This window comes from Macadamia integrifolia, chromosome 3 (assembly GCF_013358625.1).
Source record: "Macadamia integrifolia cultivar HAES 741 chromosome 3, SCU_Mint_v3, whole genome shotgun sequence".
Classification (NCBI taxonomy): domain Eukaryota; kingdom Viridiplantae; phylum Streptophyta; class Magnoliopsida; order Proteales; family Proteaceae; genus Macadamia; species Macadamia integrifolia.
The window spans coordinates 37,355,682-37,383,443 of NC_056559.1; the positions used below are offsets into that span (position 1 = coordinate 37,355,682).

The 27,762-nt window shown below is 38.7% G+C and overlaps 1 protein-coding gene across 2 annotated transcripts; it reads right to left on the reverse strand.

Annotated features, from left to right (window-relative positions):
• Positions 1–22,432, reverse strand: LOC122073817 (AP-1 complex subunit gamma-2-like). 2 transcript variants are annotated; one of them, XM_042638463.1, is made up of 12 exons: positions 22,320–22,432; positions 21,553–21,716; positions 19,348–19,402; positions 16,920–17,042; positions 16,735–16,830; positions 16,465–16,592; positions 15,983–16,087; positions 15,615–15,874; positions 3,414–3,692; positions 3,132–3,307; positions 1,740–1,844; positions 1–735 (listed from the first exon to the last, which is right to left on the reverse strand). In XM_042638463.1, exons 1-12 carry the CDS (start codon positions 22,392–22,394, stop codon positions 640–642), a joined length of 1,662 nt encoding a protein of 553 aa, XP_042494397.1. In that variant the 5' UTR covers positions 22,395–22,432; the 3' UTR covers positions 1–639. The 2 variants fall into 2 exon arrangements, with proteins under 2 accessions (XP_042494397.1, XP_042494396.1); XM_042638462.1 differs by having other exon boundaries at positions 16,465–16,595.
• Between the last annotated feature and the right edge of the window lie 5,330 nt (positions 22,433–27,762).

Below are 27,762 nucleotides of genomic sequence, written 5' to 3' on the forward strand. Positions count from 1 at the left end.
TGGGATTCCTGAAACAGTGAAAAATATATTACGAACTTCTGTCAATAGAGGGTAGGAATAATGATATCACCATATTGATGGGTGGAGGAAAACTTATTCCCTTAAAAAAGTCAAAATAAAGATTCATAATAAAAGAAAATATCAAAATAAAGGTTCCCCAAGTGAAGAACACAAGGCAACAATGAACTTTTCCTTTCTTTTTTTTTTTTCTTCTGGGCTTTCAAACTACATGAATCACACACTCTTTTAAGTTTCCCCATCTTCCAATTGCACTGGGAGGTTCAATCCGCACAAAAGCAGCTAAAACAGCCGTGTTTGTAATGACTCAAAAACAATGATCTCTCTACCTGGATGACTGGATCAGAAGAAAAATCAGTCCCTGAAACTCTTATGGAAGATTATATAATAATGTACATTGACCACAAAAAAGGCCCAGTCAGCCATCAGCGAATCCCAGGCTCAAAGTGTGTCATGTTGACGCCAAAAGCTAGAACCTACATTGCTCCTGAAATAATTAAAAATGGAAACTAAGATTGACCCCACAGTTCCAAGCAGCGAAGTCGCTTCTTCAATGTCGTTTCATAAGAAAGATCTGAGCTCCAGATGCGAGATGTTTTGGAGACTGAATAAATGTCAACTTCATAAGCCAGCAGGGAAATTATTGATTTGTCCCTGTTCCAAAGCATCTTGCCCATTCACCTTGTAAGCTATCCGTATGCGCATAGCAAGAGGTTTCTGAAAATGATAGTAATTAAAGAACCATCAATGAAAGAAAACCATTTAGAAGTCAAAGCAACTTAGCAGTCATGGTTAGATATAATATAGTACTAAACAGTTGGAACATGTCAGCAAGATCAGAGTTAACCACGATCAGAGGTACTGAATGACAAAAAAATTGACAGGAAATTTGGAAATACATAGAAGAGCCTGGTAATAACAAAGGATGTATTATGCTCCTTGCTCCTGTCCTACCATCACTATCATTGTAGCTTTGCTTGTATAACTTATCAAGGAAAAGGAGGAAGCGGGGGGCGGGCAAATTTTCAAAAAAAATAAAAAAATAAAAAATAAAAGATAAAAAGTCTTTGTCATACACATTTCTTGTTCCTTCCGATTTAAAAACTTCTTTTGTGCTTCCAATGGAGAAATATAATCGATAGAATCTGGCTTTGCCTTCGTTTTAGTCCGGAAGTTCCTAAAAGCATAGGTTCATTAAGAAAGAAAAGAAAAAGTTCCCCGAAAGCGTATTCCTCATAAATTATCAAGGGTGAACATTAGGATCAATAGTAAATTTAGAATTAAACTTTTGAAGGATTATCTCAGTTAACCAATTCTTATGGAAAAGGAAATCAAATGCAAACAAACAGAGCAGATTATTTCTAAGTCACTGTCACACAAAATAAACAGATCTACAAACAGAAGGAGATGAAAATAGAAGAAAGCATCTCAAAAGTAACACAAAAAAGATACATGACCAAGGTACTGTTTGGTTTAAGTGAATAAAATAGAATTTTCAGCGGTAAATTGAAGTAAATGAAACGAAGAGGACTTATAAAGGAAGTTGTTAATTGGGGTATGTGGTATTTGGTTGGATGTAAACTGTAAAGTGATGTAATAATAATAAAAAAAATAAAAATAAAAAAAATAAAAAATCTACTAACTCCTGCAATGAACCCCAAACACTAGAAAGTAGAAACAAATACATACACGAACAGAAGAGATGGAAATTATTCTGATACCTGTCCATGTTGGCTATTAGTAACACGGAATTTTTGTGTGACCGACCCTTTGCCACTGGCAGGAAGAGAGTTACTGCTAGCTGGATCTAAATGCAGTTGAACAAACTGTAGATCATACACATCAAAAGTGTTTAAATAGCAGATTGCACTAGGACGGAAAAGAAAAATTATTATGCACATGGTTCAAATATTATGTGTAACAAGAAAAAGCTTAAACATGGAGATACAGGGCAGAAGGATATAATAAAAAAGGAACCAAGTGCAGACTGCATGAGTATAAATAAAGGGAAATACCTAGATAACTATAAGACCTCAAATTCTTATTCAACAACATTTAGCACAAAAAGAACTAATTACTTATTTGACCAGTTCCGTCATTCTTTTAAAAGAGAGAAAGTATAAGTAAGCCCCAATTAGATCTAGTTCTCAGCTGAAATTCTCTTACTCAGGCATGAAGTGCTGTAAAATGTCCAACTCCAGTAACAGTGGTCCCGTTACTCTGAAATTCTCCTATCGACTAAAATATAGGAAAGAAAATGAGAAGGGAAAACTTAGCAACAAACATCTGATATCTGCAGTTCAAACTTCAAAGTATTTTATTTTGGCTCGATTGCGGACACTTAAAGATCATGAAACTGGCATCAATAGTGATGAAGATGATGATGTGTCAAGTTGCTATAAGTCAAGACTAGTAGACCTGTCACAATGATTTCAGCATCCACGTCTCATTTCAGGCTTTTGCCACATGGCTAGAGAAACACAAAACAAGTCCTTCTAGAGAAGGCAATAATGTGGGAATTGCAGCAGGCAGCAGCAGTGTAAACGGGAACATGAATTAGAGAGGTTCCAGGTTCTCCTCAAGAGGAAGTGATGAACAAAGTGAGGTTGAATGGGATCAAATCAAAAGAAAATTAAAATAGAAAATCTTCCAAAGAAGAGACGATAAATATTAAATCTCCCTTCATCCAAGTGGTTTGGTGAAGTTGGATGCTCAGTCCAACTTCAAATTTCAGTACAAAATTAGGAAAATATTAGAGGAATTAATGATCGGATAATTCAAACCATCCACTATGTTAACTGCCAGGGCATTGACATGTTAGAACTTAGAAACCAAAACTAAAGCGAGAAGGAACATATACAAGAAACAAGGTGTCTAATAAAATTGATATGACTCACTTTGATATGCAATGAAATCATATCCAACATCAAAGTTTCAGAAGATATCCCCAGTGAACAAAAGCATTCAAGATAGTTCAACTAGTTTGAAAAGAATCAAACTGGCAAAAATAATGATCTTACCACAAAACAAAATATTTCATAAAAGAGAACATATGATGACAAAGCTACATCATAACAATGTGAAGTCATCAGATGAGTCTGCTTTACAATTACCTTTGGAACTGCTGCCTGGAAAATAAAGTCAGTGTAGACATTAGATGACATATTTGTAAATGTAGCTTGGATAATCGTTGTTTGTGGGTTTCCAGGGGATTTTGAGAAGCTGAACATTATCTTCAAGGAGCTGCTCTGAAATGCAACTATAGATGGATAGACCAGACCATTGTCTCCTGTTCACCCCCACCCCCCCACCCCCAAAAAAATAAAAAAAATCAATGTTCTATGCAACACTTTAGCAACTTAACCGAGTTAGTTATCAATGAAAATCCTACTCACCAGAGAAATTTGACTCCTGATCTTTGTTATCTGGCACTGACAGGCTGGGGGATAAACCATCCAACAAATCGACAATGGGTGATGCTCCTGCTGGAGAATAAACTTGTGTGGAAAGTGGAGAAGAAAGTGATGAAAGCCTCTCCAATGGAGGAATTGGTGTTTGGTTATCCTGACTGGGGGATGATATGTTGGGTGTAGATGGATTGGTTTGCACAGGAGTTCCAATTGATAGGAGATCCAGTAGAACACCTGTGCCACTTGGTGGAGGCTGGTGTGTACCTTTAAAATGCAAAACAAGATCACCATCTCAATATGTATGTGTTAATAATGATTTCATAATGAAGAAACATAAAATAGATTATATTTGGATCACCATCTCACTTCTTCTGGTGATTCCAAAGAATTATGCAACAATCACTAATTTCCCAGAGATCAGGTGGATGCTCCGAAATAAACAGATTCAGCCATCATGCATAAGGATTTTAACTAAGCAATAAATTAATCATGGAACTGATCTTTTGAAGGGGCAAGATGTAAAGACCATTCATGACAAGTGAAATCAGCCACAAAGTAGCCATCAGCAAACATGGGAGGGTAGAAGTGACAAAATCCCATAACAAGGTACTAAAGTGACTAAAAGCGTGACCAAACAGAAAATTACAAAAATGCTATTAAAATGAATCAATATTCTTGCAATTTATGAAACTTTAAACTCACTTTTCAACCACTTCCTGAGGTTGGCTCAAGCTGAAATTTGACCAGTGAGTTGGGTGTAGGGTCCTCTATTGCATGGACCCTTATATACCAATCCAAGTCTGCCACGTAGCAACAGCCTTGTGACAAAATAAAATGTCACAAACAAGTCACGACACTACATTACTCTTTTCTAAATGCCCCCCACCCCGCGCGGGAGAAGGTACTCAAAAGCACAAGAATTTTCGCCATACAAAGCCCTACAATTCCACAAACTCAATGCAATCCAGGTTTTATTGGGTTTGACTCAAATAGAAAAGGGAAGCTGCTAGCTCTGAGAAGTTGGAATATAAAATATATACAATAGACAAGTGAGGAGTGGAAGGATAATGTATTGGACTCATTGGAATCTTATGCATTCAAGTTATATTTAATTTAACACCAAAAGCTTTTGTCCCATAAATGCCTTGGTGATAAAACAAGGATAGCAGAAGAAATTCTTCCATCATTCAATTATGGTGTCCAACAAAGCAAAAGAGGGAGTCAACTCAGATAAAAACTTGTCTCGTCCAACAAACATAAGTTAGAAATACTTGGGGGATAGTGCTAGATAACGCAATAGCGAATGTACAATAAAACAGATGGTTTCTTCTGTGATAACAGAGGCAGAACTGGAATGATGAGGGACCAACCAAGAAGCTAATTCTTCATATGCATTTGCTAGTAAGATGAGAGATCATGCTTCATCGCATACCACTAGCTGTAGGCAATTATCCATATGAATTCAAAGCTGGATTTTTGGGAAAAGAGACTGGAAAGAGTTGCTCTGGCCACGATTCAGAATTGGCAGTGCTCTAGATTAGAAAAGGTGCGAGGCTGTTCTTCTTATAGTTCTCCAAATTTGTAGAAAGACACTCCTTTAAAGAAACAAATCAAGTTGCAGTATTTCTTCTTCCTGTTGCTACTGTTGTAGATTAGAAACTACCTTTCTCCAAATTATTTTCTTCCAGTATAGTCAATTAGCCTGAGAATCCTAGCTGTTTTATTTATTACCACTTAATATTCTGTTGGATGGGGTAATGACTTGTGTTCAATATGACACCAGCCCTCTTTATTTATAATAATGGAGAGAAAGTTCTAAAATATTACAAAGACCATTAAACCCCTTAAAGACCTAAGGACCCGTTTGGAATATGACGTCTTCCCTAAAACCTAGTATGACAACACTCCTCAAGCTGGTGCATAGATATCCCATATGCCTAACTTGCAGATAATAGGATGAAACATCTTACAAAGACCTTTCGTAAATACATCAGTCAATCGTTCACTACTGGGAACAAAAGGCATAGTGATAAGACCCATATCCAACTTCTTTTTGATGAAGTGTCGATCGATCTCCACATGTTTGGTTCGATCATGCTGAACAATGTTGTGAGCAGTGCTAATGGCAAATTTTTTATCACAAAAGAGCTTTATAGGAAGGGTGGTAGGGACAACCAAAGTTGTAAGAAGACCATGAAACCATAGCTCACAAATGCCATGAGCCATAGCACGGAACTCTACTTCGGCACTTGAACGGGTAACCACAGCTTGCTTCTTACTTCCCCATGTAACAAGATTACCACCAACAAAGGTGCAATAACCAGTAGTAGACCTGTGGTCATGCCCAGTCAGCATCCGTGAAGGCCTCCACCCTAAGCTGATCATGAGGAGAAAAAATGATGCCACGTCCTGGGGCAGATTTCAAGTAATGGAGAATACGCAACACAACTTACATACGAGCTGAGTAGTGATCATGCATCTACTAACTAACTAGGATGACAGCAAATGCTAGGTCAGGGTGTGTATGAGAAAGATAAATCAAACACCCCACTAATCTCTGATTTCTCCCCTTATCCACAGGGTCACCTTCCTTGTTATTCAGGTGATAGTTAGCTTTAATAGGAGTGTTTGCTGGATTACATCCCAACATGCCTGCCTCAGAAAGGTCAAGCACATTTCACTGAAACAAGTAGATCCCACGAGAAGATCTGGCAATTTCAATGCCAAGTAACAAAGTTGTCCTAGATCTTTGATCTCGAGTTCCTCACCCACATATCTCTTGAGGCGAGAGATCTCTACCAGAACATCACCAATAACAACAATATCATCGACATACACTATCAGGATAGCAATCTTCCCACCAGATCTCTTGATGAACAGAGTGTGGTCGGCATTGCTTTGAGAGTAGCTTATGGCAATTATAGCCTTGTGGAAACGCCCGAGCCAAGCATGAGGGAATTTCTTTAGCCCATACAATGCATGCTTCAGCTTGCATACCTTCCCTGGGTTTTGGAGCAAGTGAACCCAAGATGAATGTCCATATACACTTCCTCAAGTTCCCTATGAAGAAAGGCATTCTTCACATCTAGCTGCCAGAGATCCCAGTTTAAGTTGGCAGCACAATCTAAGATAACATGGATTGTGTTCATCTTCACAACTGGAGCAAACGTCTCCTGTTAGTCATGAGTGAAGCCCTTGGCAACAAGTCTGGCCTTGTACCGATCCACTATACCATCAGCCTTTTGTTTCATTGTGAGGACCCACTTACAACCATCTTTCTTTTGTTGAGGGAAGACACACTAGAAACCATGTGTCATTATTCTTTAGAGCCTGCATCTCTTCAATCATAGTTGCCTACCATTGTGAGTTTGCACTCGCTTCCTGCCAGATATGGGGAATGGACACAGAGGATAGAGAAAACACAAAACATAGTAGGAAGGAGAAATTGAGTTTGGGCCTGAGGCTCCAGAGGAAACAGATGGCATGGTAGGGGAGATGCTAGATGTGTAGTGGTTTGAGTCTGCTGTTTACGATTATAAACACGTATCTTTGGTTGAGGAGAAGTAAGATGTCACTCTCCCCCTGAAACAAGACACCGTCAGGGATAGCAAGTTCAAGAGGCTGCACATCTTCCACAATGGAAGGAGACTCCCCTTGAAGAGGTGACGCGAAGAGGTGACGTAGTGTAATATAACGCAAATTCATGAAAGACAACATCCATAGTCACAAACCAATGCTGAGTAGGAGGATGAAAAGACCAATAGCCTTTCTGAGTAGGAGCATATATCCAAAAAAATACACCAGAGACTATGAAAATCAAACTTCCCATGAGGGTGATGATATTGAGCATAGTAGATCGAGCATGACCACATAAGGTAGTTTGTGCCATCAAGCTTGATACGACAAGGAGGAAAGGTGAAAAGAGTTAAGTTGTGTCCGCTAGTAGAAGCAGAAGAGCTGGTAAACATGTAGCAACTCAATAGGGTTGTGCTAATGGAAGAGGCACCGGATGGAGGTAGAAGAAGCACCAAAAAGCAGGAAAAATACCTGAAAACCCAAAAATCGATAGAGGGTGAAAACCCTGACAAATCGATTTTGCGGAGATCTTTAGAACAAAGTATTGAAATGGTAAAGTGGGTAGAGCATACAACTATAAAGATAAGGAGCACCAATCGCAACCAACATCAAGATGATTGGACATTGATTTCAGGGGAGAAAACCCTAAAAAAGTCGATGGGATGGGAGATGGGTCTCTTAGATCATTGTGGAAGAGTGTCTGAGAGCCCAGGGAAGAAGAAGATGGCGGCTAATGACTCCCTTGGTGGTTTAAGGAACTACCACCGGGAGAGAGAAGCAGAAGAAGAGAGGTGGAGAGAGGTGTTGGGAGAGAAAAATCGGGAAAGAGAGATGGGAGATGGAGAAAAACCTTAATGTTTTGAATCCAAAGGCTCTAATACCATGTTGAATAGGGTAATGACTTGTGTCAAATATGACACCATCCCTCTTTATTTATAATAACGGAGAGAAAGTTCTAGAATATTACAACGACCATTAAACCCCTCAACGACCGAGAGCCCCGTTTGGAATCTGACACTTTCCCTAAACCCATTATTACAACATATTCTCTTTAGTTTGAGGCCTAACAGGGTACTAACAGCCAGTCTCACCCACGAGCATGACAAATATGGAAATACACTTCCTGATCTGAATGCATTTAAACTTCATTCAAACAGATGAGGGCAGACCCATGAAAGGAATTAAACATATATAAGTTTCAGAAAATTTCACAGCGAACCCCAAGAAAAATAATAGAGCACTAAGACTTGAATATCTGCATGAGTCGTAATATAACATGGAAGATCCAGTCATTCATTCTAAATATCTACCCTGTTTATTCTAACTGGAATTTTCATCTCACATCAACTAAAAAAGTTGAGTGGTTTTCCTTTACATGGATTACCTCTCAGTGTGGCTACATTTGGCATAATTTTGCATTTCCAAAGGGAAATCCTGAAACTCCCTGGACCTCCCCATTTAACCCACCACCCCACCCACCCCCCCCCCCCCAAAAAAATAAAAATAAAAATAAAAATCCTGAATTGGTTTCCATGTTAGTCACTGCAGTGTTAGGGGCTTTTGTCACTGACTCACTATCCCATCAGATAAAATCTCCAGGCTCTGGATTAGAGCCAATTGCACAGCACCCCTGTCTGAATTACCGAATCAATTTCAAATAACCATGTACTACACATTCCCCAAATCAATTTCAAATAACCTTGCCTTACGGAAGAAAGTGAGATTTCCCTGATACAATCAAATTCACTAATTTTTTACATAAATTCAATTTAAGCCCTCTCATCTTAACTAAGCTTTCTCCCGACTAATTGAGGTTGACACGCTGACAATACCAAGTGGCTGTTAACTCATAAACTCTTATGTCCATCCTCAACTTAAATGATCTTTGGCTTTCTTTACGAACTTCAAGTGCACCATATCACACCTTGCCAGTGCATTCGCCGCTCCTCATTTCACATATCTGAACCATTTAATCAACCTTCCTTTATCTTGACATCTATTAGTGAAACTCTTAAGTTTCCTTTAGTGTATTATTTTCTACTCCTTCCCTTGCCACTTATCCGTCCCAACATTCTCATCTTCAAAACAACCATTTTATGCATATGTTGCTTTTTTTTCTTCTTTTTAACTTGCCCAGCATTCAGCACCATGCAGCATTGCTGTTTTTATAGCCATTTTGTAAAATTCACCCTTTAGTCTTTAATTCTATGCACCAATCACAAAACACTCTAGAAGCCCCTCTTCATTATTGAGCCAAGATGATGAGGGCCGGTAGTAGGGAAGAACCTCTGGGATGAAACTCAGAGTTGCAGTGAAGAGAGGAATCACACAAAGAAAGGGGGTGGGGGTAAGGATCGCACACAATGCCCACAGGCACTCAAACACTAAATTCAACTCATTCTTCAATCTGCCTCTAATTGAACGATTACAAGCATTTAAATAGTAAAAGAAAACCAACGTTACAAGGAAACCTGCTCTAATTTGGAAACTCAAATTAATTGGAAACTAAATCCTAGTAGCTATCTCCTACTTAAGTTACCAAAAATAAAAGATTGCATGAAAATAGAAATAAAATTCTAAAATATCCTACTAGCCAAATACCCAAATTGGATCCAGGTCAACTCTTTCTGGATACCAAGATGGGTTTGGATCGGTCCATGGGTACGAATCAGCATCAATTCCCTCAAAGTTGAGAAAAACTCGTCCATAAGTTTTAAAGAATAGGAAAATCAATACCAATCAATCAGCATACATCCTTGCATATATGAAGTCACCATCGAAACCATGATCGAATGCTATAAAATCCACGACGCGAAGTTCATTAGTAAAGTAGTGACTCAGAAAAATAAAATCGATTGGTTCACTGAAGAGATCAACTGATTTAAATATTTTCACAAGTTGATCTTCAATTTCCGATGGTGCCATGTCATCTTCCACCATTGGTGACTCATCTTCTGTCTTGTCTACCTGTTGCTCAGTGGCTGAGATCACGTAGTTGAAGGTAGAGTGTGCTTGGCCTTTGATGTCGGTGCAATGTCGTTAAATCTCATTGAGCTTCTCTCGTATCAATTGCATTTGTTGACGGATACCCAATAAAAGGTTGAGATCCATCGGCCAGGTTTGCTATTCAGAATCACTATGAACCCACTATAGCAAGAGAACACTTAAAGCAAAAGGTTAATGGAAAGAGAAATTAATCAGAAGATTGGAACAATGGCAGAATGGTAAATAAATGAAAGTCCTTTAGTGAGTGGCATAATTGTAAAAAATTGAAGTTCAATGTAACTCGCAAATATACCACGTGTGGGAAGGGGTAGACTTGGAAAGAGACAAAGGTAGGATAATTAAGAATAAGACGGGAAGATAGGGGTAAAATTGGAAACAATAAGATAAATAAATAAAAGCATAAAGAAAGAAATCAGGATGGGGTTTTCAGATACTGACATGGAGAAGCCTTTTCTTCCGCTGGAGATTGAGAGTGACGGTGGTGGTGGTGGTCGAAGGCAGCAAGGAAAGCTGCAATTCAAGACAAAGGAAGGGTGGAGAACCAATGGAGTTCCAGGAAGGTTGAAGAGAAACTTCAGGAGGTGCGATTGAAGGCTTCGATGAGCAGGGAGAACTTTGAACCATTAACCAAGTATGGTTCTGTCTCTCCCTGCTTCTTTTTGTTTTCTGTTTCGTTCTCTCTCTTCTCGTCTTCTTGCTTCTTCTTCCTTTTCTCTCCTCGTCTCTCTCTCTTCTTCTTCGATTGTTTTTTTTTCCAATCCCTAGAGTGGGTGTTTCAATTGAGATTTTTTGGGGGGGGGGGGAAGAAAGAGGTCGGTGGAGGTTGATTAGCAAGGCATCGAAGGAAGGGCTGGTTTCAGCAGGTTGCTTTTTTTTTTTCTTTTGGTGCTGCCAGAACCCCTCGATCGAAGGCAAAAAGAAAAACAGAAGGCGGTGGGGTTTCTCTACTGGTTTCAGTAGGGTTGAAGGGAAGGGATGGGATCCTTTGGCTTTGATACCAACTTGATAAAGGGCCGGTATAGGGGTAGGGAAGAACCTCTGAGATAAAACTCAGAGTTGCAGTGAAGAGAGGAATCACACAAAGAAAGAGGGTGGGGGAAAGGATCGCACATAATGCCCGTAGGCACTCAAACACTAAATTCAACTCATTGTTCTATCCTTCGATCTGTCTCTAATTGAACAATTACAAGCATTTAAATAGTAAAAGAAAACGAACGTTAAAAGAAAACCTACTCTAATTTGGAAACTCAAATTAATTGGAAACTAAATCCTAGTAGCCATCTCCTACTTAAGTTACCAAAAATAAAAGATTGCATGAAAATAGAAATAAAATCCTCAAATATCCTACTAGCCAAAGACCCAAATTGGATCCGGGTCAACTCTCTTTGGATACCCAGATGGGTTTGGATCGGGGGCCATGGATACGAATCTGCATCACAAGATTGACCACTTCTTCACTCACATTTCTAGTTTTACTAATACTGTACTCCATACATTCTGTTTTAGCCCACACTATCTATCCTTCTGATTCTAAAGCATCCTCAATAATTCTAAATTGGCATTACCCCTTTTTTCTACCCCCATGAACCAAATCTATATCATCAGAAAACAGCACACACCACAGGGTATTGGCTTGAAAGTTCTACTTGGAGGGAGATGCACATTGAAAAACACATACAAATGTTGGACTAAGGCCTGAACTCCAAAGTGTCCATGATGTACCTAAGCCCAGAATATTAATGGCCATTTAAATTAGGGAGAATTACTAGATTACCCAAAATTGGGTTTTGACTTACAAAATTATCCACCTTGTGTTTATGTTAACAGAATTACTCAAATTGAGTTTTGGTATTACAGAAATACTCAAAACAGTACCCCTAGCCCAACCTACATTCCCTTTTTGACACTTTTGCCCTTCTCTCTTAATCCTGTCCTTCACTACCCTAGCGCCGTCTTCTTCACAAAGAAAAAAGGAAAGTCATGTCGTCTTCTTCACGAATACAAAAAGAAAATCACCCGGCCAGCAACGTTGCACCACCTTAATGGTGGCTCTCCCGACCGCTCCAACAGGCTCTGTAGCAACATGTAATTATTTTTCAATCCAAATCTCACTTGTGCTGCAACAAAAGCATTCGGTAAGCCACGAAGACTATCCTTCTGCGATACCTTCTCTTTTCTCAGAAGCCCAAAACACCATTATTTTTTTTTTTGGAAAAAACACCAATCTTTGCTGAGGGCAGATGACTTTGAAGCATCACTACCAACATTAATAATCCAGATACACATGTGCTCTCTGAATAAACCATATTGGTGTTTCAATGGCAGACAAAGAGAAGGAGGCACAAAGGGATGAGAGAGAGTTAAAATGGAGAATGGCCACAGAAATTGAGAAGATGACCGCCATCATTGAATCTGGCAAGAACCTAAAGATTGTTGATGATCTGAGAAAGCTGGTTGAGCAAGTAGTGTCAACCTTAAATCCAATGTCATTAAGTCATAGAATCACTGATCTAAACAAGGATGGGTTGGGGGTTTGATGCCGGCAAAGCATGGATGTGAATTTTCATCCAGGATGTACAGAGTTCAAGACGAGTCTGTCAATGGAGAACCTTGATTATCCCCTAGAGTGGTGCCGTTGGTGGATTTCCAACCTATCATTGGTGCTTAGTTGTTCCCAATTTCTGTGAGTACACCCGAGATGAAGAGGACCTGGTTCCAGTCTAAAACCAGGGGCAAAGGGAGGTGGGGTAACATTTAGGAGGGTCTAAACGAACCTATAGGCTTCGGTTGTACTGTAGTTGGAGTATGGGTTGGGCCGGATTGGGGTTAATGCTCAAGGCGTCGAGTGGTAGAGAGGTGAATCTTCAACTATGCATTCTTGTAAAGGAGCAGGAGCAGGAGCAGGAGCAGGAGCAGGAGCAGGAGCAGGGGCAGGGGTAGGGTGGGGTTGGGTTGGGCGAAGGTTGTTTTCTTAGGAGGAGAGAGGAGGAAGGAGGTTATGGTTGCCTTCACAAAAGAAGGGAATAACTAGGGACAAGATCCATATGCAGAACAGTGGTGCAGAGCTGAGCAGTGTAGCTGGGTTGTTGATCGGAGAAGGGAAGGTGGAGGCAAGGGCAAAACCATCATAAAAATATGAGGGTGACGGTGGGTCCTACTGAGATACTGTTTTGGGTAATTTTGTAAACCCAAACACAGTATGGATAGTTTGATAAATGAAAACCCACAAGTGGGTAATCTTGTTATTTTCCCTTTAAATTATGTATGGTTTCTAGCTCAACACATTTATTCTTACTTCTCAAGATTAAATCCATGGCTGGACCTGTACATAAATGTGTACCAAACAATACGTAAGTCAATCCAATGAAGGTACAACTACAGAGAATAGCGTTGCAAATGAATTCAGGATTAATAGTGTCAAGACTCGAGAGAGATACCTGCAGAATTTTCAGGGCAAGTCTAATGGGAGGCATTGCCAACAAAGCCCCTAAATGGTGCAGGATTTAGAGGCAGGATTGTTATGCCTGATTAAGCTTCAGGAAGGGTCAGGTTCCAATGGCTAGATTGGCAGCAAGTTTAGTTTTCTCTATTTTATTTTTTTATTATTTTGAAGCCTCTCCCCTTATCTCTTACCTGCCATGATAAGTCCCTGTCTTGCAGCAATTGACCCTTCAAATTGGTCAGTCAGGGGTAGGTTGATGGGGTCAGGTTCAATTTAGTCAAAACCCTTGCCGAAACCTATAAGTTGCTATGCCTTATTGACAATAACCTCAAAACAAGATCAGAATTGATTGTCCAAAATATGAGTTATATGCACAATGAAACTTCACCAAGAGAAGGGGGCACAGTAATGTGGATTCTAGAACACCCAAGGGTTAGGAGTGCTTACGTCAAAAGGAGGGGGGGTTCCCTTGGGGCATGGAGGACAGATAGAGAATAGGAGAAAACAGAGTTCCAGGTTTTGGTTTCGAGCCTAGCTCCAAACTGAACTATTTTGCAAAACTGAGAAATTTCTGTTGAAACCTGGAAGGTTTCAGGTTTCAGCAGTTGGTTTCAAGGGGTTTCAAAGCCCAAATGGTCAAATTAGGTCCCTAGATTTCTAGGAAACCCTATTGTAGACCCTTTAAACATAGTGGAACTCTTAGATTTAAAAAATAGAACACGCTCAAAATCTATTAAACCTTTTTCTTCCCCAAAAAAAACTTGTTGCAAGAAAAATCATTTTTTTTCCATAAAATTAAACCCGACTTTGTCAATTCATAGATCGGGCTATTGTATGTGACATATAAAAAAATTAAAGGCCAAACACCAAGTATTTAAAGGAAAACTGATATACCTTCAACTTTGAATCTGCATAAATCTTCAACAAATGCAGCAAATCTTAACTTCCGATGTGTTCCACTACTTCCCAACTTGTTCCACTCATGTATGGGTGTGATTTGGCCAAAAATCACACACAAAAAAGGGGTTGCACAACCCTTTCTATCGAAACCAGCAATGTGAAAAAAAAAAAAAGGGGTAGAAATTTCAACCCATTTCATTTGAAACCTGACATTTAATATGAAAGGACTGTATCGTTTGGGTTGAAAAAATATATTTCAAACTACTGTAATCTTTGTGTATCATCAAGGTTTTGTTTCAACAGATATATTTCGTGAAATTTCGGTGAAACCTTGAACTATGGGAGAAAAAGACCAAAGGAAAGAAGAGTGCGAAGTTGCTAACTCAATCAACACAACATAATTAAGCCTTATCCCAACTAATCCCAGTCAGCTAAATAAAACCTGTTTTGCAATTAAACTTCAAAACTATTAGGGGAAAACATATGGGTATGGGTATTTACTGTCAATATTTGAAATTTCAAGAGAAAATCTGTTGAAATTAGCAAAATCACAAAAATTTTGAGCAGAACCTGTGAAATTGGCAAATATTACTGTTTCCTAGGGGTAAAAATCATATCAGTCCAAATTTCAAACATTGTTTACTGTAACAAGTGGTGCTATGATATAACACCATGGCTTAGTCATGACTCGTGTAAGTTACTCATAAAAATATACTATTACCTAGTTATCCCCGCACATTTCTTTAGTTAGATGTGCTGACAATGTGGTATTTCCAACCACGTCATGGGTCCACATAACACTAAACAAAATGAAAAACAGACCTAAGCTAAAATTAAATGACAGGGAAAGAAAGTTCTTGCCCATAATTTGGAGATCTATCCTTTAAAACAGTACAAAAAATAAAAAATATATGGTACTCAAAGTCAAGTGAAATGGATGGAAATATCATTGAACAACATAAATAGGAAAACTATACCATGACTAACAGGAAAAATGAAAATTTTCTCCGTCATGAATGGAATGATGACGAGCATTTTGGAAAGCTGTAAGACCTGTTTGGTCAAAACAGGACCTGGACCAAAAGTTCAAAAACAAACTGAGTTTCCCTCTTTCCCGTCTGCAATGTGTAGCTTTTAATGTGTAGAAAGGATTACAAATTTATCCTCCCTGGCTCATGCTAGCACAACTCATTCAGACAGAGAATAACAAATGACACTAGACAAGTTTATGTGACAAACAGAAGGGCATATCAAAAGATAACCTGAGAGTGATGGAATTGGTGCCAAATCTACACCAAGAAGATCCTGAAGAAAATCACCACCAGAAGAGCTAGGAGCAGGGGCATCATCTGATGTTAAATCGAGCAAATCTACCAGAGGGGCAGCAGAGGGTTTGGCAACTCCATTTGGAAGATTGAGTAAAGACCCTGTAGGGGTTGAAACAGTTGGCGGCAAGGACCCAGCTCTTTTTCCACTATAAGTTGCTTCATCTAGGACTGGCATCCGCTCAACCAATGCTGGCCTGCAGGCAATCATATACACTGTGTGTAACTACATTGAAACTTTTCCATGATCTTCCCAAGACAGAATCGTTGTTAATGATACCACACTATAAGGATCAACAGCCAACCTGATATTCTGATGCCTCTCGATTATAGAATTAAATTCAATGGATCGTTGCTGCAGTTCTAACACAAGGCCTCCTTTATGCTGAGCAATTATGTCCTTTATCCTCCTAGATATATCAGTAACATAAACATATCCATATGAAAAATAAAAAACAACAAAACAAAAATCAAATCAAAGAAAATAATGTAAACAAGAACTAACTGGACCAAAACCATGAATGCTAAATAAATATCCACAAAAAAGCATGCAAAAAAAGATTAAATAATGCCTATCAATAAACTAATAATTCACTTGAAAGCCAAACATATTAGCTAACAAAGAACCGGAAAGAACAATCCTGGACACTACATGAAGAAATTAACAAAAAAGAACGTGAAAAAGGCACTACGTCATTCAAAATGCAATGAAGTAACTTAGCGATGAGTAAGAACAATAACCGCCTACCCTTTTTCATGGAGTTATGTCAGTAAGAACATGACTTACTGTGAACAAGATGGGAAACGAGAAGAGAGCTTTAAAAGAGCAATTAAAGACATAGCTCGAGTCGTAATATCTGATGTGTCAAGCTTCATGGCAATCTCTAAGACATCCACAGCATCAGATTCTGTTACCTGCTACAGAAAACTCAGGTTGGTGGTACTCACTTGCAGAGATATCATCATTGAGTAATTTCTTCAGGGCCAGTGCTCCAATTTAGGAATAAATCAGAAAATGTAAGGAACCAAAATTATGGAATGAAAAATATGCACTTACAGTTATTGGTTCCTCTATGCTAAGCATCCCAGCATTACTCACCAACATTTCACCATATTCCCCAATGCACCAGACAGCCACTCGAACAAGACTTTCCTGAGAATTGAGTACATGCTCTCAGAAACAGCAGTGTACACGAATGTAGTCTTTATATGTAAGTGTTGTCAAATTCCAATGTTAACTACCTGTTCACCTGATGTTTGTACTGCCCTGTAAAGGGCCCTGACAGTATACCCATGGAGGTCAGAGGCATTGCTTATCACAACAATAAGGGCATGCCAAACTTCATCCTTCACAAAATTTCCAGCCTGATATCACACAAAGAATGAGTACTATCTAAAAACCAATATACAGTAAATAATATTCAAGAAACCTGAATAAAATGCCTTCACAATCACAAGTAGCTGCAGTCAGAAAAATAAAATAAAATAATCACTTTAGTGGATAATTATGGGTAGAAATAGAACTTCAAAATATACAGAAGCCTACATTCAATCTTTTAAGATAAAAGAGAAAGAGCCACAACAATTTTGAAAGTATTTTCTCTTTCAAAAATATCAGATTAATTAAGAAGGCTAAGAAAAAGGCTAGAAAAGCAAATAGTACACAACAACAGCATAAAACCACCACAAGGACCAAAGCAAGGGGGAAATGGAAGGTAAAATTGGATTACAAATGTTCACTATCCACACCAGCCTCAGATAATTCACCAGCCAGGCCATTAAGGGACCACATCCTCCACATAAGAGAGACATTCCACATAAAGAAAAACCTCTGGCTCTTCTAATGAGTCTCTCTCAAATCAAAAGATGAAACTCCAACCCTTTTAGATTATCTTCAACTTGGCAGCATAGTTGTCAAGGCATCGCCTAGGCGTCCAGGTGGTCTAGCTGGTAGGGCGCCTCAGTCACCTAAGCGATGTCTTGCCACCTTTATTTTTTTCTCCTCCAATGCCTAGGATAGCCTAAATTCCATGACAACCATGCTTGGCAGTGATAGAATTGGAAAAGTCCAACAATCCCGAGTACAAGAGGATAAAATTAACATGACTTTAAATGCTCTGCTAGTGCCTGCTAACCTTGATTGCCCAGGGAAAGTTCAGCTTGATGGCATGAAAGGTACAGGGAATCAATAATCGTGTTGAACATGGAAGCAAGGGGTAGGAAAAACACAATCCCAGTCAAATGTCTCACAATGTAGTTGGTGGATATCCATGAAATACTTCCAATGCCATTGTCCATCTAGCCTCTCAATATAATAATCACATCCACTACTTGCACAGGTCACTCCCAATATTTTAAGGAGCTACCACCGAGAGGGGGGGCGAGGGAGAGAGAGAGAGGCGCTGTTCTCAAGAAATCGAGAAAGTGAGAGAAGCGCAAGAGAAAGAGATGGGAGGCCTTAGGGTTTGGATCTAAGGCTCCGATACCATGTTGAATGGAATAATGACTTGTGTCTAATGGGACATAGGCCAGATTTATTTATAATATGGAGGAGAACAGTCTAGAATGAATACAAAACCAAAATACCCATAGAAGACAATTCTACCCTTGTACACATTTTACAACACTACGAAACAGATATTAACAATGACGCATAATTGATGGGGGGCCTTAGGGAAGAAAGGGAATGTCAAAGTAAAGAAGGGGAAGGAGGGGAATCACACAATCAGACATTGCACAAATCCAACCAATTTCATTCAATAATCAAAGTCACTCCCCATGTAGAAAAGTAAGACATGAAATTAGAAACTCTACTAACATAGTATCTAGCGTAAACTAGAAAGCAACCATAAAAGGAAACCAATGCAAGGAAAGAAATTCTAACTCCTACATTCAAATCTGGAAAATAAAAGGCATGAAATAAAGACAAAATAAGCTACTAATTAATTCCAACCCTTGTTGGAACAAAACCCTAGGCTGGACCAGTTCTTCTTGGCTCTTGGCTTCCAAAGCTGGTCATGCTGGTCCAATCAAGTAAGTGCAGTTGTATCTGCATCAATAATGGTTTCACAACGTAATACTAAATTTCTGCATTCTCATGTGCAGAAAAATAACAAGAGCCAAACACCTCAAAGAATACCATAATCCTTCATTCTTGCCAAACCATTTATGTTTCACATGTCAATACTCAATTGAAAAACCAAGTTTTCATCAAACCCATTGCTCAAACAAGCTCTTACTTGGACTCATCACAATGATCTGGAATTGATCTCAATCACTGCAGGTCAACCGTGAGGATCGAGGCTGTGAGTTAGCATAACTTGTTACTTTAGAAGGGGACAAAAGTAAAAAATAATTGATGACTTCAGGAAAATAAGTACGACATCAGAAATCGAAAATTATGGGAAAGAGGTTTCCCTTTGGACAATGACGTAGGTCATACTAGAACTATATAACAATTAATGCTACATGAGAATGCTTTACTTCTAAGAGCAGAGCACCAAGGAACAATCAACAAGAATTTTCCACCACATATCTTCACATCACAAATAAGGGGATTAAACATCTGATATGAAACAAAGCTTATCTAACATCTTTAAATATCCTGAAAAGGCATCCAAGTGAATCTAAAATTATCTAATGGGACCTCGGTTCATGGTTTGGTGCCTACCTCAGAGAGAACCTTGAGCATCTGATCAATGTACCATTGTTTTTCTGGGGAAAACCTGTGGGAAGAAGAGAATGCTCATTTAAGATATTCATGCATTTGAAAGATAACATGAGTATAAATTAATAGTCTGTGTTACATGGATTTAAGTGCCGGCGTCATGGTAAGAATCTATTGACCAGTCAGATCTGCCTGACTGTTAATTCTTAGGGAATGGGACTTCCCTCTCAAGGATGCACAAAGACACAACTAGGAACATGATGCCGGTCAGCGTGACCTGCCTCAAGTTAGTTGGAGTACGACAATATCATGGGCCAAGTAATGTATGAAAAGTTTTAATTAAAAGGAGGGCTCTGTTGAATTGTCTCATTATTTTTAAGTGTCATTGTGTTTCCTATTTAGTAAGTTGTTGATAGAGGGGTTTTCTTTAAGAAACCTAAATAGTTTAGACTCCATTTTTACAGTAATTTGAGTTTTATTCACTAATTTAGTAGCTTTAGTAATTCTCTTTAGAGTCGTTAGCAAGGAAACATATATGTTAGGAGATGGGTCAAATATGGTTTATTAAAGCATTGTAAACAATATACTTTGTTAGGACTGAATGGTTTAATGTTAAGGATTAGGAGAAAAAGTAACCTTCCAATGGCTGATGGTCAACCAGTGTTCCACTATTGCTACTTCTCTTCTTTAAGGCTCAGAATCGAATTTCAGAGAGAGAGTCCCAGGCGCAACAATTGATCAGGCCAAGTAAACAGATCTTCAGTAACTTTGGATTCAGGCTCATTTCTGGTTACAGATTCAGTTCATCTGTTCTATCAATTGATGTGGCAAGGTTTTCTGCTCTGAGTCTCAGTTTTGAGCCTGCATGGTCATTGCATCCCAATCAACTGGAAAAAGGATTCATCGCCGTTGATCAGAATAAAATCAGACTTCATATAAAATCTGAAATTTTTAGATCCAGTGGAATTATAGTTCTGGATCCAGACCTTCAATCTCAAAAGGAAAGTCAAAGGACGAAAATTGAGTCCCAGGCCATATGTACTGATAGAGGGCGGGGCCCCCCTTCTGTCAAGATCGATGGCCCAATATGCCACCACTGGGATTAGCATTTCTAAAACATATGTTGAAGAGGGCATTAGCACGACCAAGCAACCAAAGCAAGGACTTGGGAGGGGTAAAGCTGATCTACAAGCAGTGTTGCACTAATGCACAACAATCAAACTCCTACGCCCCCAACAGAGTCAAGGCAGCGTTGCTCTACGATCAGCTCGACCACTGGGAGAGTGGTTGTAGATCACCTAGCTCAGCTGTTGTTCGGTTGCATGGGCGCTAACACACAGTAGTTTGATTGCAGCTGATTGTTAATCAGCTTGATTTACAACCAGCGTGTGGCCTACCACTTGAATCAGATCAGTTTGCTACTCTGATCTAAAACTTTAGAATTGGAAATCCTAATAAATATGATTTTGGAAGAACTGAAATGGAGTTGATCCACTGAGTAAATTTTCAAACTGCTGTTTGATTTTCAGTTATTTCATATAGAACATTAGTGAATTTTCACAATCTTTCAGGAGGTTATTTCATTTCCCAATTGTTGTTTGTAACAGACCTCAAGGTTAGAAACTATCATAAACTTCACTGAAATTGGATCTTTATTAAAATTCTCCAGATTATTTCAGGTGCTTCTGATTTTGTGTAAACTTACCGTTCTTCTGGCCCTGTTTTTGAGCCAAGTGTCATTTTATTTGGTTAAATTGCGCAGACTCTTAAGTAAGAAATATATACTCATTTTATACAAACAATAAAAACTAGAAGCTCATATGTTACTCATATGTTTAATTCATTGATAACAAAACATTTATCAAATATAATAAAATCGAATGCCTGATTCATAAGCCTGAAATATTAGTACCTAAAAAAGATCTTAGAATGCCATCTCAACCACAGATAGCCACAGAATTGTGTTTCTGAATATGACAAGACAAAACACCTCCATGCTTGGTTTTACCAGTCATTTTGGTTTCCAATTTATTATGGTTTTCCCAAAAAAGACATGGCAACAAACTAAAAATCAAGTTCTGTTCAGGAAAAACCGGCCTGACAAGTAACATTACCCATAAATCATCTGCAACTTTAAAGCCAAGGGAAAATATTACAATTTGAAGAACAAAATTATACGAATCAGGTAACTTTTTTTTTCAAACTTACTTTTCAACAATGGAGCAAATTTTGGCAGTAAGATCTCCCTTGAATTCTTGATCACTTACTTCCAGATAATCAATAAGCTCTTTTGTCAAATTCTTCGCGTTGCTTTCATTCACTAGCACAAAGATCAGTTCAAGTGCCCTCTTCCTAATGGAAGCATCTGAGTCCTGTTAAGTCATAACGTTTATCAGTCGGATAACTCAAATCAATAACAATGTGACCAATTATCTCTGTTATTATTCATAACCTACTAAGAGTAGTAAGGGATTTTTTTCTTCTTTTTTTTTTTTTTTTTTTTTTTGGAGTGGTGTGGGATCATGGAAAAATTGCATATGCAACAGCATTTTCCATCCTTGCTATGTCCTAAAAAAAGTTGCATCTCAATATCTTGGTTTGTTTTTGCTTTTTTCTCCTTTTCTTTTGGTGGGGGGTGGACCAAATGTTAATGTTCCAGTAACTCGCATTATATTTATGTATCTATCAATTGTAAATAGAACAATAACTTTTACATCAGTGCTAGTCAATGAGAACTTTGGATGGAACAATGGTGGGAGCATTAGCATTTATTTCATCAGATGCCTTCAGATATACAGACTGGCATAGATGGGATAGATGTGAAAATGTGTTTGGACTTTCAAGTAATATTTGAGAGCACTTTGACCATTCAGAAATCTGATGGAACATTACCAAAAATCAAATAAAAGTACAGAATTGCCTGAATTTTTACTTTTTCTGACTATAAGTACAACCAAGCATATCTAGTGCAATACCTTTACACACTCCAAAATTGTCGCCCGATGCCTCTGCACTGCTTGGGCATCTACAGAAATAGCCTTCATCAGCATGTTCAATGCAACATATCTGAAAACAATAATAGGTTAAACTACATAAGTTTTTGTTAAGATAGATACCCTAATATTTCCATAAGTTCTAACTTAATTACAGACCTTTTTTCTGAATAAAAAACAACCAACAGTTAGAGCACAAAGACAAAATCACAAGGAGAATGACCAGACTTATATTATGTTTTACCACTTAAGGACAGAAATAAGACAGAACATTACAATTATACCCCTATAAAACCGACATAACTTAACACCAATTAAATTCATAACAAAAGACTGAATACTATATCCAAGATACCTCTAGCTGATGCAGACCAACCCATCGATTGGGGCTCCAAAGTTGGTTCACAACTGGGCCATAATTTGGGGCATATCCACATCGAGCAACCTAACCTGGAGGATATCTCCTAGATCCAATGCGTGAGAGGATATTGAAGACCTCTGGGACAGCTTGCATGAGAGATAATTCCAAGAGAAATTGCTGCTTTGCATGGAATTCCTAGATGGCCTTTTATGTCTTTAGTTCTATTTTATTAGTTTCTAATTAGGTATTTTCTCTTTTTGAAAGTAATAGGTTAGAGTTTTTATTTCAATAGGTTTCGATTGTCCTTGAAATCAAGTAGGCAATTACTTAGGTCACCAAGAAGCCCACGCATGGACTGGGTTTCCTATTTCGTAATTTTTTTTACTACAAACTGAAAGGGGAACCTATCCCACGATTTACGTTATGAGAAGAAAAACAAGTTTATGCAAACTGTGGCTTTTGATGAAGTGAGGTGAGAGACCTATGTGAGGGTGAGAGGCCCCGGGGAAGAGTGAAGGGCTTAACCCATTTATTCAACTTCTTCTCCACTCAATTTCTGTCCCCCCTCCCCTGGTTGTGGTTTATTTTCTGTGCTTACCTGAGATCAATCGAGAGACCTATTGAAGCCATTTTAAAGCCCCCAGTTGATTGCTGCAGTGTTGCTGATCCAAGGCACATAAGAAGGCTTGCAGGACTGCAGATCTGAAGATTTCTGGCAGCAGATTGCACCTCCAGATCTCCACATCCGTTGGACATCTAAAGCCCATCTTTTGGTCATCCATTGGCCTCCCTACGGGACTCCTTTGACAAGAAGTTCAGGCCTCCCCGTGACCTGGTTTGCGAGAAAAAAAAAATTCCTTATTTGATCTATATTTAAGAATTAAGGTAGCATGTAAAATGTCCATACTCTCAGGTTGCTCTTTCGGAGTCTGAACCTTACTATCTGATACTCCAATCGATAGGCATTATTTCCACTCTACTCCATTTATTGTGGTTACTGAATGTAAGTCCTGGGAGCCCTACACATGTCCTGCGATCAGGTTATTGTTATTGATATTTGTTCTTTGGGGTGGGGTGTAATAATACCTTTATTAAGTGACTGATAAAGGTTGTGAGAAGATACTTTGTCCACTGTTTTGGGTTTTACAAATACACAAATACTGATATCAGTAGTCAAGTCAGTGTGTTGTTGGAGTTGTTTAATGATTCTATTCTGGGGTTGAGTCACTTGTGATTTGACCTTATATTATTAGCAGCTAAGAAATGAACTATGAATATATTCTGACAATGAAACCCAACTTATTCAACCCCCTGGAAAAAAAAAATAACGAAACCCAACTTATCACTTAAAAACAAACAACAGTTTGCCTATTAAACAGAACAAGGATTCACAACAGGAATAAAAAGAGAACAAACAAGAGAAAAAAAGTTCACACCAGCAATACCAGTAAACAAGTTATCCCTATGAATCCCACTATTACCCAACAGAAATGAAACATTCCAAAGCAAGAACACCATGAGCCTTTGTTATTCCTTTTCTTTTTTTTTTCCACAATTAAAAACATTACTTAAATCTCTATAATCACTACTTAGGAAAAACAGAAAATTTTTTACGAACTCAAGAATAATGCAACCCCAGGCTACAAAACCCTACTTTTGGATCACTATGGCACCACCAAAGTGAAAGAAATTCAAAATAGTGTGAAAATAATGTGATCATTGGCAATCTGTAAATTCTGAGAATGTGCAGAACCCCTTTGAGTAAATCAAATAGGCACTAGGAACAATTGGTAAATAAATAGAAGAGAATGGATTTTCCAAAATTTAAAATTGGAATGGGAATAAAACAGAAATAAGTTACACAGGAAATGGATTTTATGCATATAAAAATATGTCTGTTATTACTTGCAACTAACAAAGTTGTCTATCCCTTACCTCTCAATAGGCAACAAAATCAGCAGTGAGTTACCGTGGTTGCAGATGCGAGAACTTACTCAAGAAAGATCCACTCGAGCTGAAACTTCAGTTTATTAATCCTAGCTTCCAGCCCTCTTAAACCCAAGCGACCGAACATCACCCAAAGGATCAACTAAAGAATTAACAAGAGAACTCTGAAATTTTCTCTGGTGGAAGTCACCAGATCTGATCTGAACTTGGGTATGGGTGGAACTCACGATAGGAGAGGATTCGGGAGGCAAGACTCGAATTTTTTTTTTTAATGAATAAAATAATTCATTACCAAGAGGAAAGAAAATAAACATGGGAGGTGTTGAGACTGACACTAATCCCGGCTAGTTCCCTGGACCGATAGGGTCAATTATGTCCTATCGGTCCAGTATTTTTGGTTAGGGTTACTTCTTTATGTCTTGGGGGTATTCTTGTATTTTCATTCTTATGAAATAATATTAAGATTAGGGAAAACCTGAGATCAAAACCATCCTGGTAAGATCGCAGGCCTCTTCTCATCTTTCAGGAGTCTCCTTTAGTAGTACCTCTCTCTTCTCTTCTCTTTCTTTTTCTTTTGATTTGATTACAAGGTATCTGGGATTGTAACATGGTATCAAAGCCTCTGTAATCAAATCAAGCTTTTCAAAATCCTCCCTGCTGATCTCGGTTTTGCGCTGAAATCTTCTGGTGTGCAGCCACCTATTGCTGCATCTACTATGGATTAAATCACATGGAGTGATTTCTTTGGTGTATGGATCGTGCTCTATTGGTACCATGCTGAAGATTTTAAGAACTTGAACTGCAGCCATCTTCTTCTTTCTTTTATCGAACCCGGGTCTCTTGCGTGAAAGCCAGATATCCAGTTGTTGTGGTTCAGGTTGGTCTGCTATTTTTCTTGGTATTTTTGGGTGAAAACTAGATATCGGAAACTCTATTTGTGGGTGAAGTATTTTTGGGTGAAAGCCAGATATCAGCGACTCTATTTGTCTACTTTATTTTTTATTCTCATGGCTGAGACCAAGTCTACTACCTCTGTGACTACTGCATCTGCCTCGGACAATGTCAATATCCAAATTACTTCTATTAAGCTCAAGGGAAGCTCGAATTACCTACTTTGGGCTCAATCTATGAAGGTTTACCTTATGGCCAAGGATAAACTTAAGTATACTACTTCTGATTCTCCTTCATCATTTGACAAGGGTTATGATGAATGGATGAAGGAGAATGCTTTGATTTTAATCTGGTTGTGGAATAGTATGGAACCAGATGTCGTTGCCAATGTCATGTTTCACTCTACTGCAAAGGGAGTATGGGATGATTTGAAGAAAACTTACTCTCAAGAAAAGAACATGATCCGTATCTATGATATTTATGAGAAGCCGTTCCAATTTTGCCAGTCTGACAGATCTCTTTCAAAGTATTATAATACTTTCAAGGGAATGGTTGAAGAACTTAATGTTTTCCAACCCTCGACCACAGACATTGCCAAATTGAAAGCTCAGCAGAATGAGTTTTTCGTTTCCAAATTTTTTGCTAGTTTGAATAATGATTTGAAGGCAGTGAAGGGCCATTTACTTGCAGGCGATACTGTTCCTACTCTGAATAACACTTATTCATGACTGCAGCGTATCGCTTCATCAACTAAATCTGATCAGTCTTCCAAAGACAATTCTGCCTTCCTTGCCAACCGTGGACGTGGTTGCAGTCATGGGGGGTCGTGGATCGGCTGGTCGAGGTTCTAGTGGACAGCCTTCTGATCGTGCAGCCCGCCAATGCACTTATTGCGTGAAGCCCAACCATACTATAGAGACTTGCTAGGCAAAGCATGGCAAGCCAGAGTGGGCAACCCAGTTAGCCAATCATGCAGTGTCAGATGATGGTACTGACACAATGTCTTCCGTTGATGCTAAACCGAGACCTTCAGGAGATTCATCTACCAGTCTGCGCATTGACATCAATCAGTTGCTCTGGCGCTTGCACACTCTCGAGGCATCCTCTAATACATCTAATGGTGGGTCTACATCCGCTGCCACCTTAGCTCATATAGGTACCTCAGCCCTCCTTACCACTACCTCTACCCCCTGGATCATTGATTCAGGTGCTTCTGCCCATATGACTAGTAAGTCATCACTTTTTAAAACATTTTCTTCTAGTACCAGTTCTACATTTGTTATTCTTGCCAACGATTCTTCGACACCGGTTCTCAGTCATGGTACTATATCACCCACATCCTCACTGAATTTATCTTCTATGTTACATGTTCCACAATTCCCATTAAGTTTTCTTTCTGTGAGTCAGTTAACTAGCTCATTAAATTGCTCAGTAACCTTCTTTCCCTCTTACTGTGTTTTTCAGGATCTTCACACGAGGAAGACGATTGGTGGAGGGCGTGAAAAAGATGGTTTATATTATCTCAACTATGGTTCTCATACTTCTTCTGTTGCTGCTACTGCTGTTGGGGATGACTCCTTTCCAATGGCACTGTCGTTTAGGACATTTATCTTTAGCTTGGTTGAAATTTTTATTTCCTAGTTTTAAGTCTGTGATTAGGTTAGAATGTGACACTTGTGAGTTGGGAAAACATCGTCGTGTGTCCTTCCCATCTCGCTCTGTGTCTCGTAGTCTGTCTTTATGTTCCTTAGTCCACTCTGATGTATAGGGTGCAGAGTGAGCAATAGATTTGGTCTTCGTTATTTTGTGACTTTTGTGAATGATCATTCTCGCCTTACATGGCTTTAAATGTTAAAGGACATATCTGAATTTTTATCTGAGTTTCAGCAATTCTATAATGAAATAAAAACTCGGTTTGGCATTTTGATTAAGATTTTTCGTTCTAATAATGCTTTAGAATATGCTCAAACTGATATTTCCGATTTGTGTCAACCGTGGGATGATACACCAAACCAGTTGCCCCTCTACCCCACAGCAAAATGGGGTAGCAGAACGCAAGAACCAACATCTACTTGAGATAGCCCGTGCTATTATGATTTATATGCGTGTTCCTAAGTATTTTTTGTGTGATGGGGTTTTAACTGCATGTCACTTGATTAATTGCATGCCATCTTCAGTGCTTTCAGATAGGTCCCCTTTTTCTATTATGTTCCCTAGTTTGCCAAG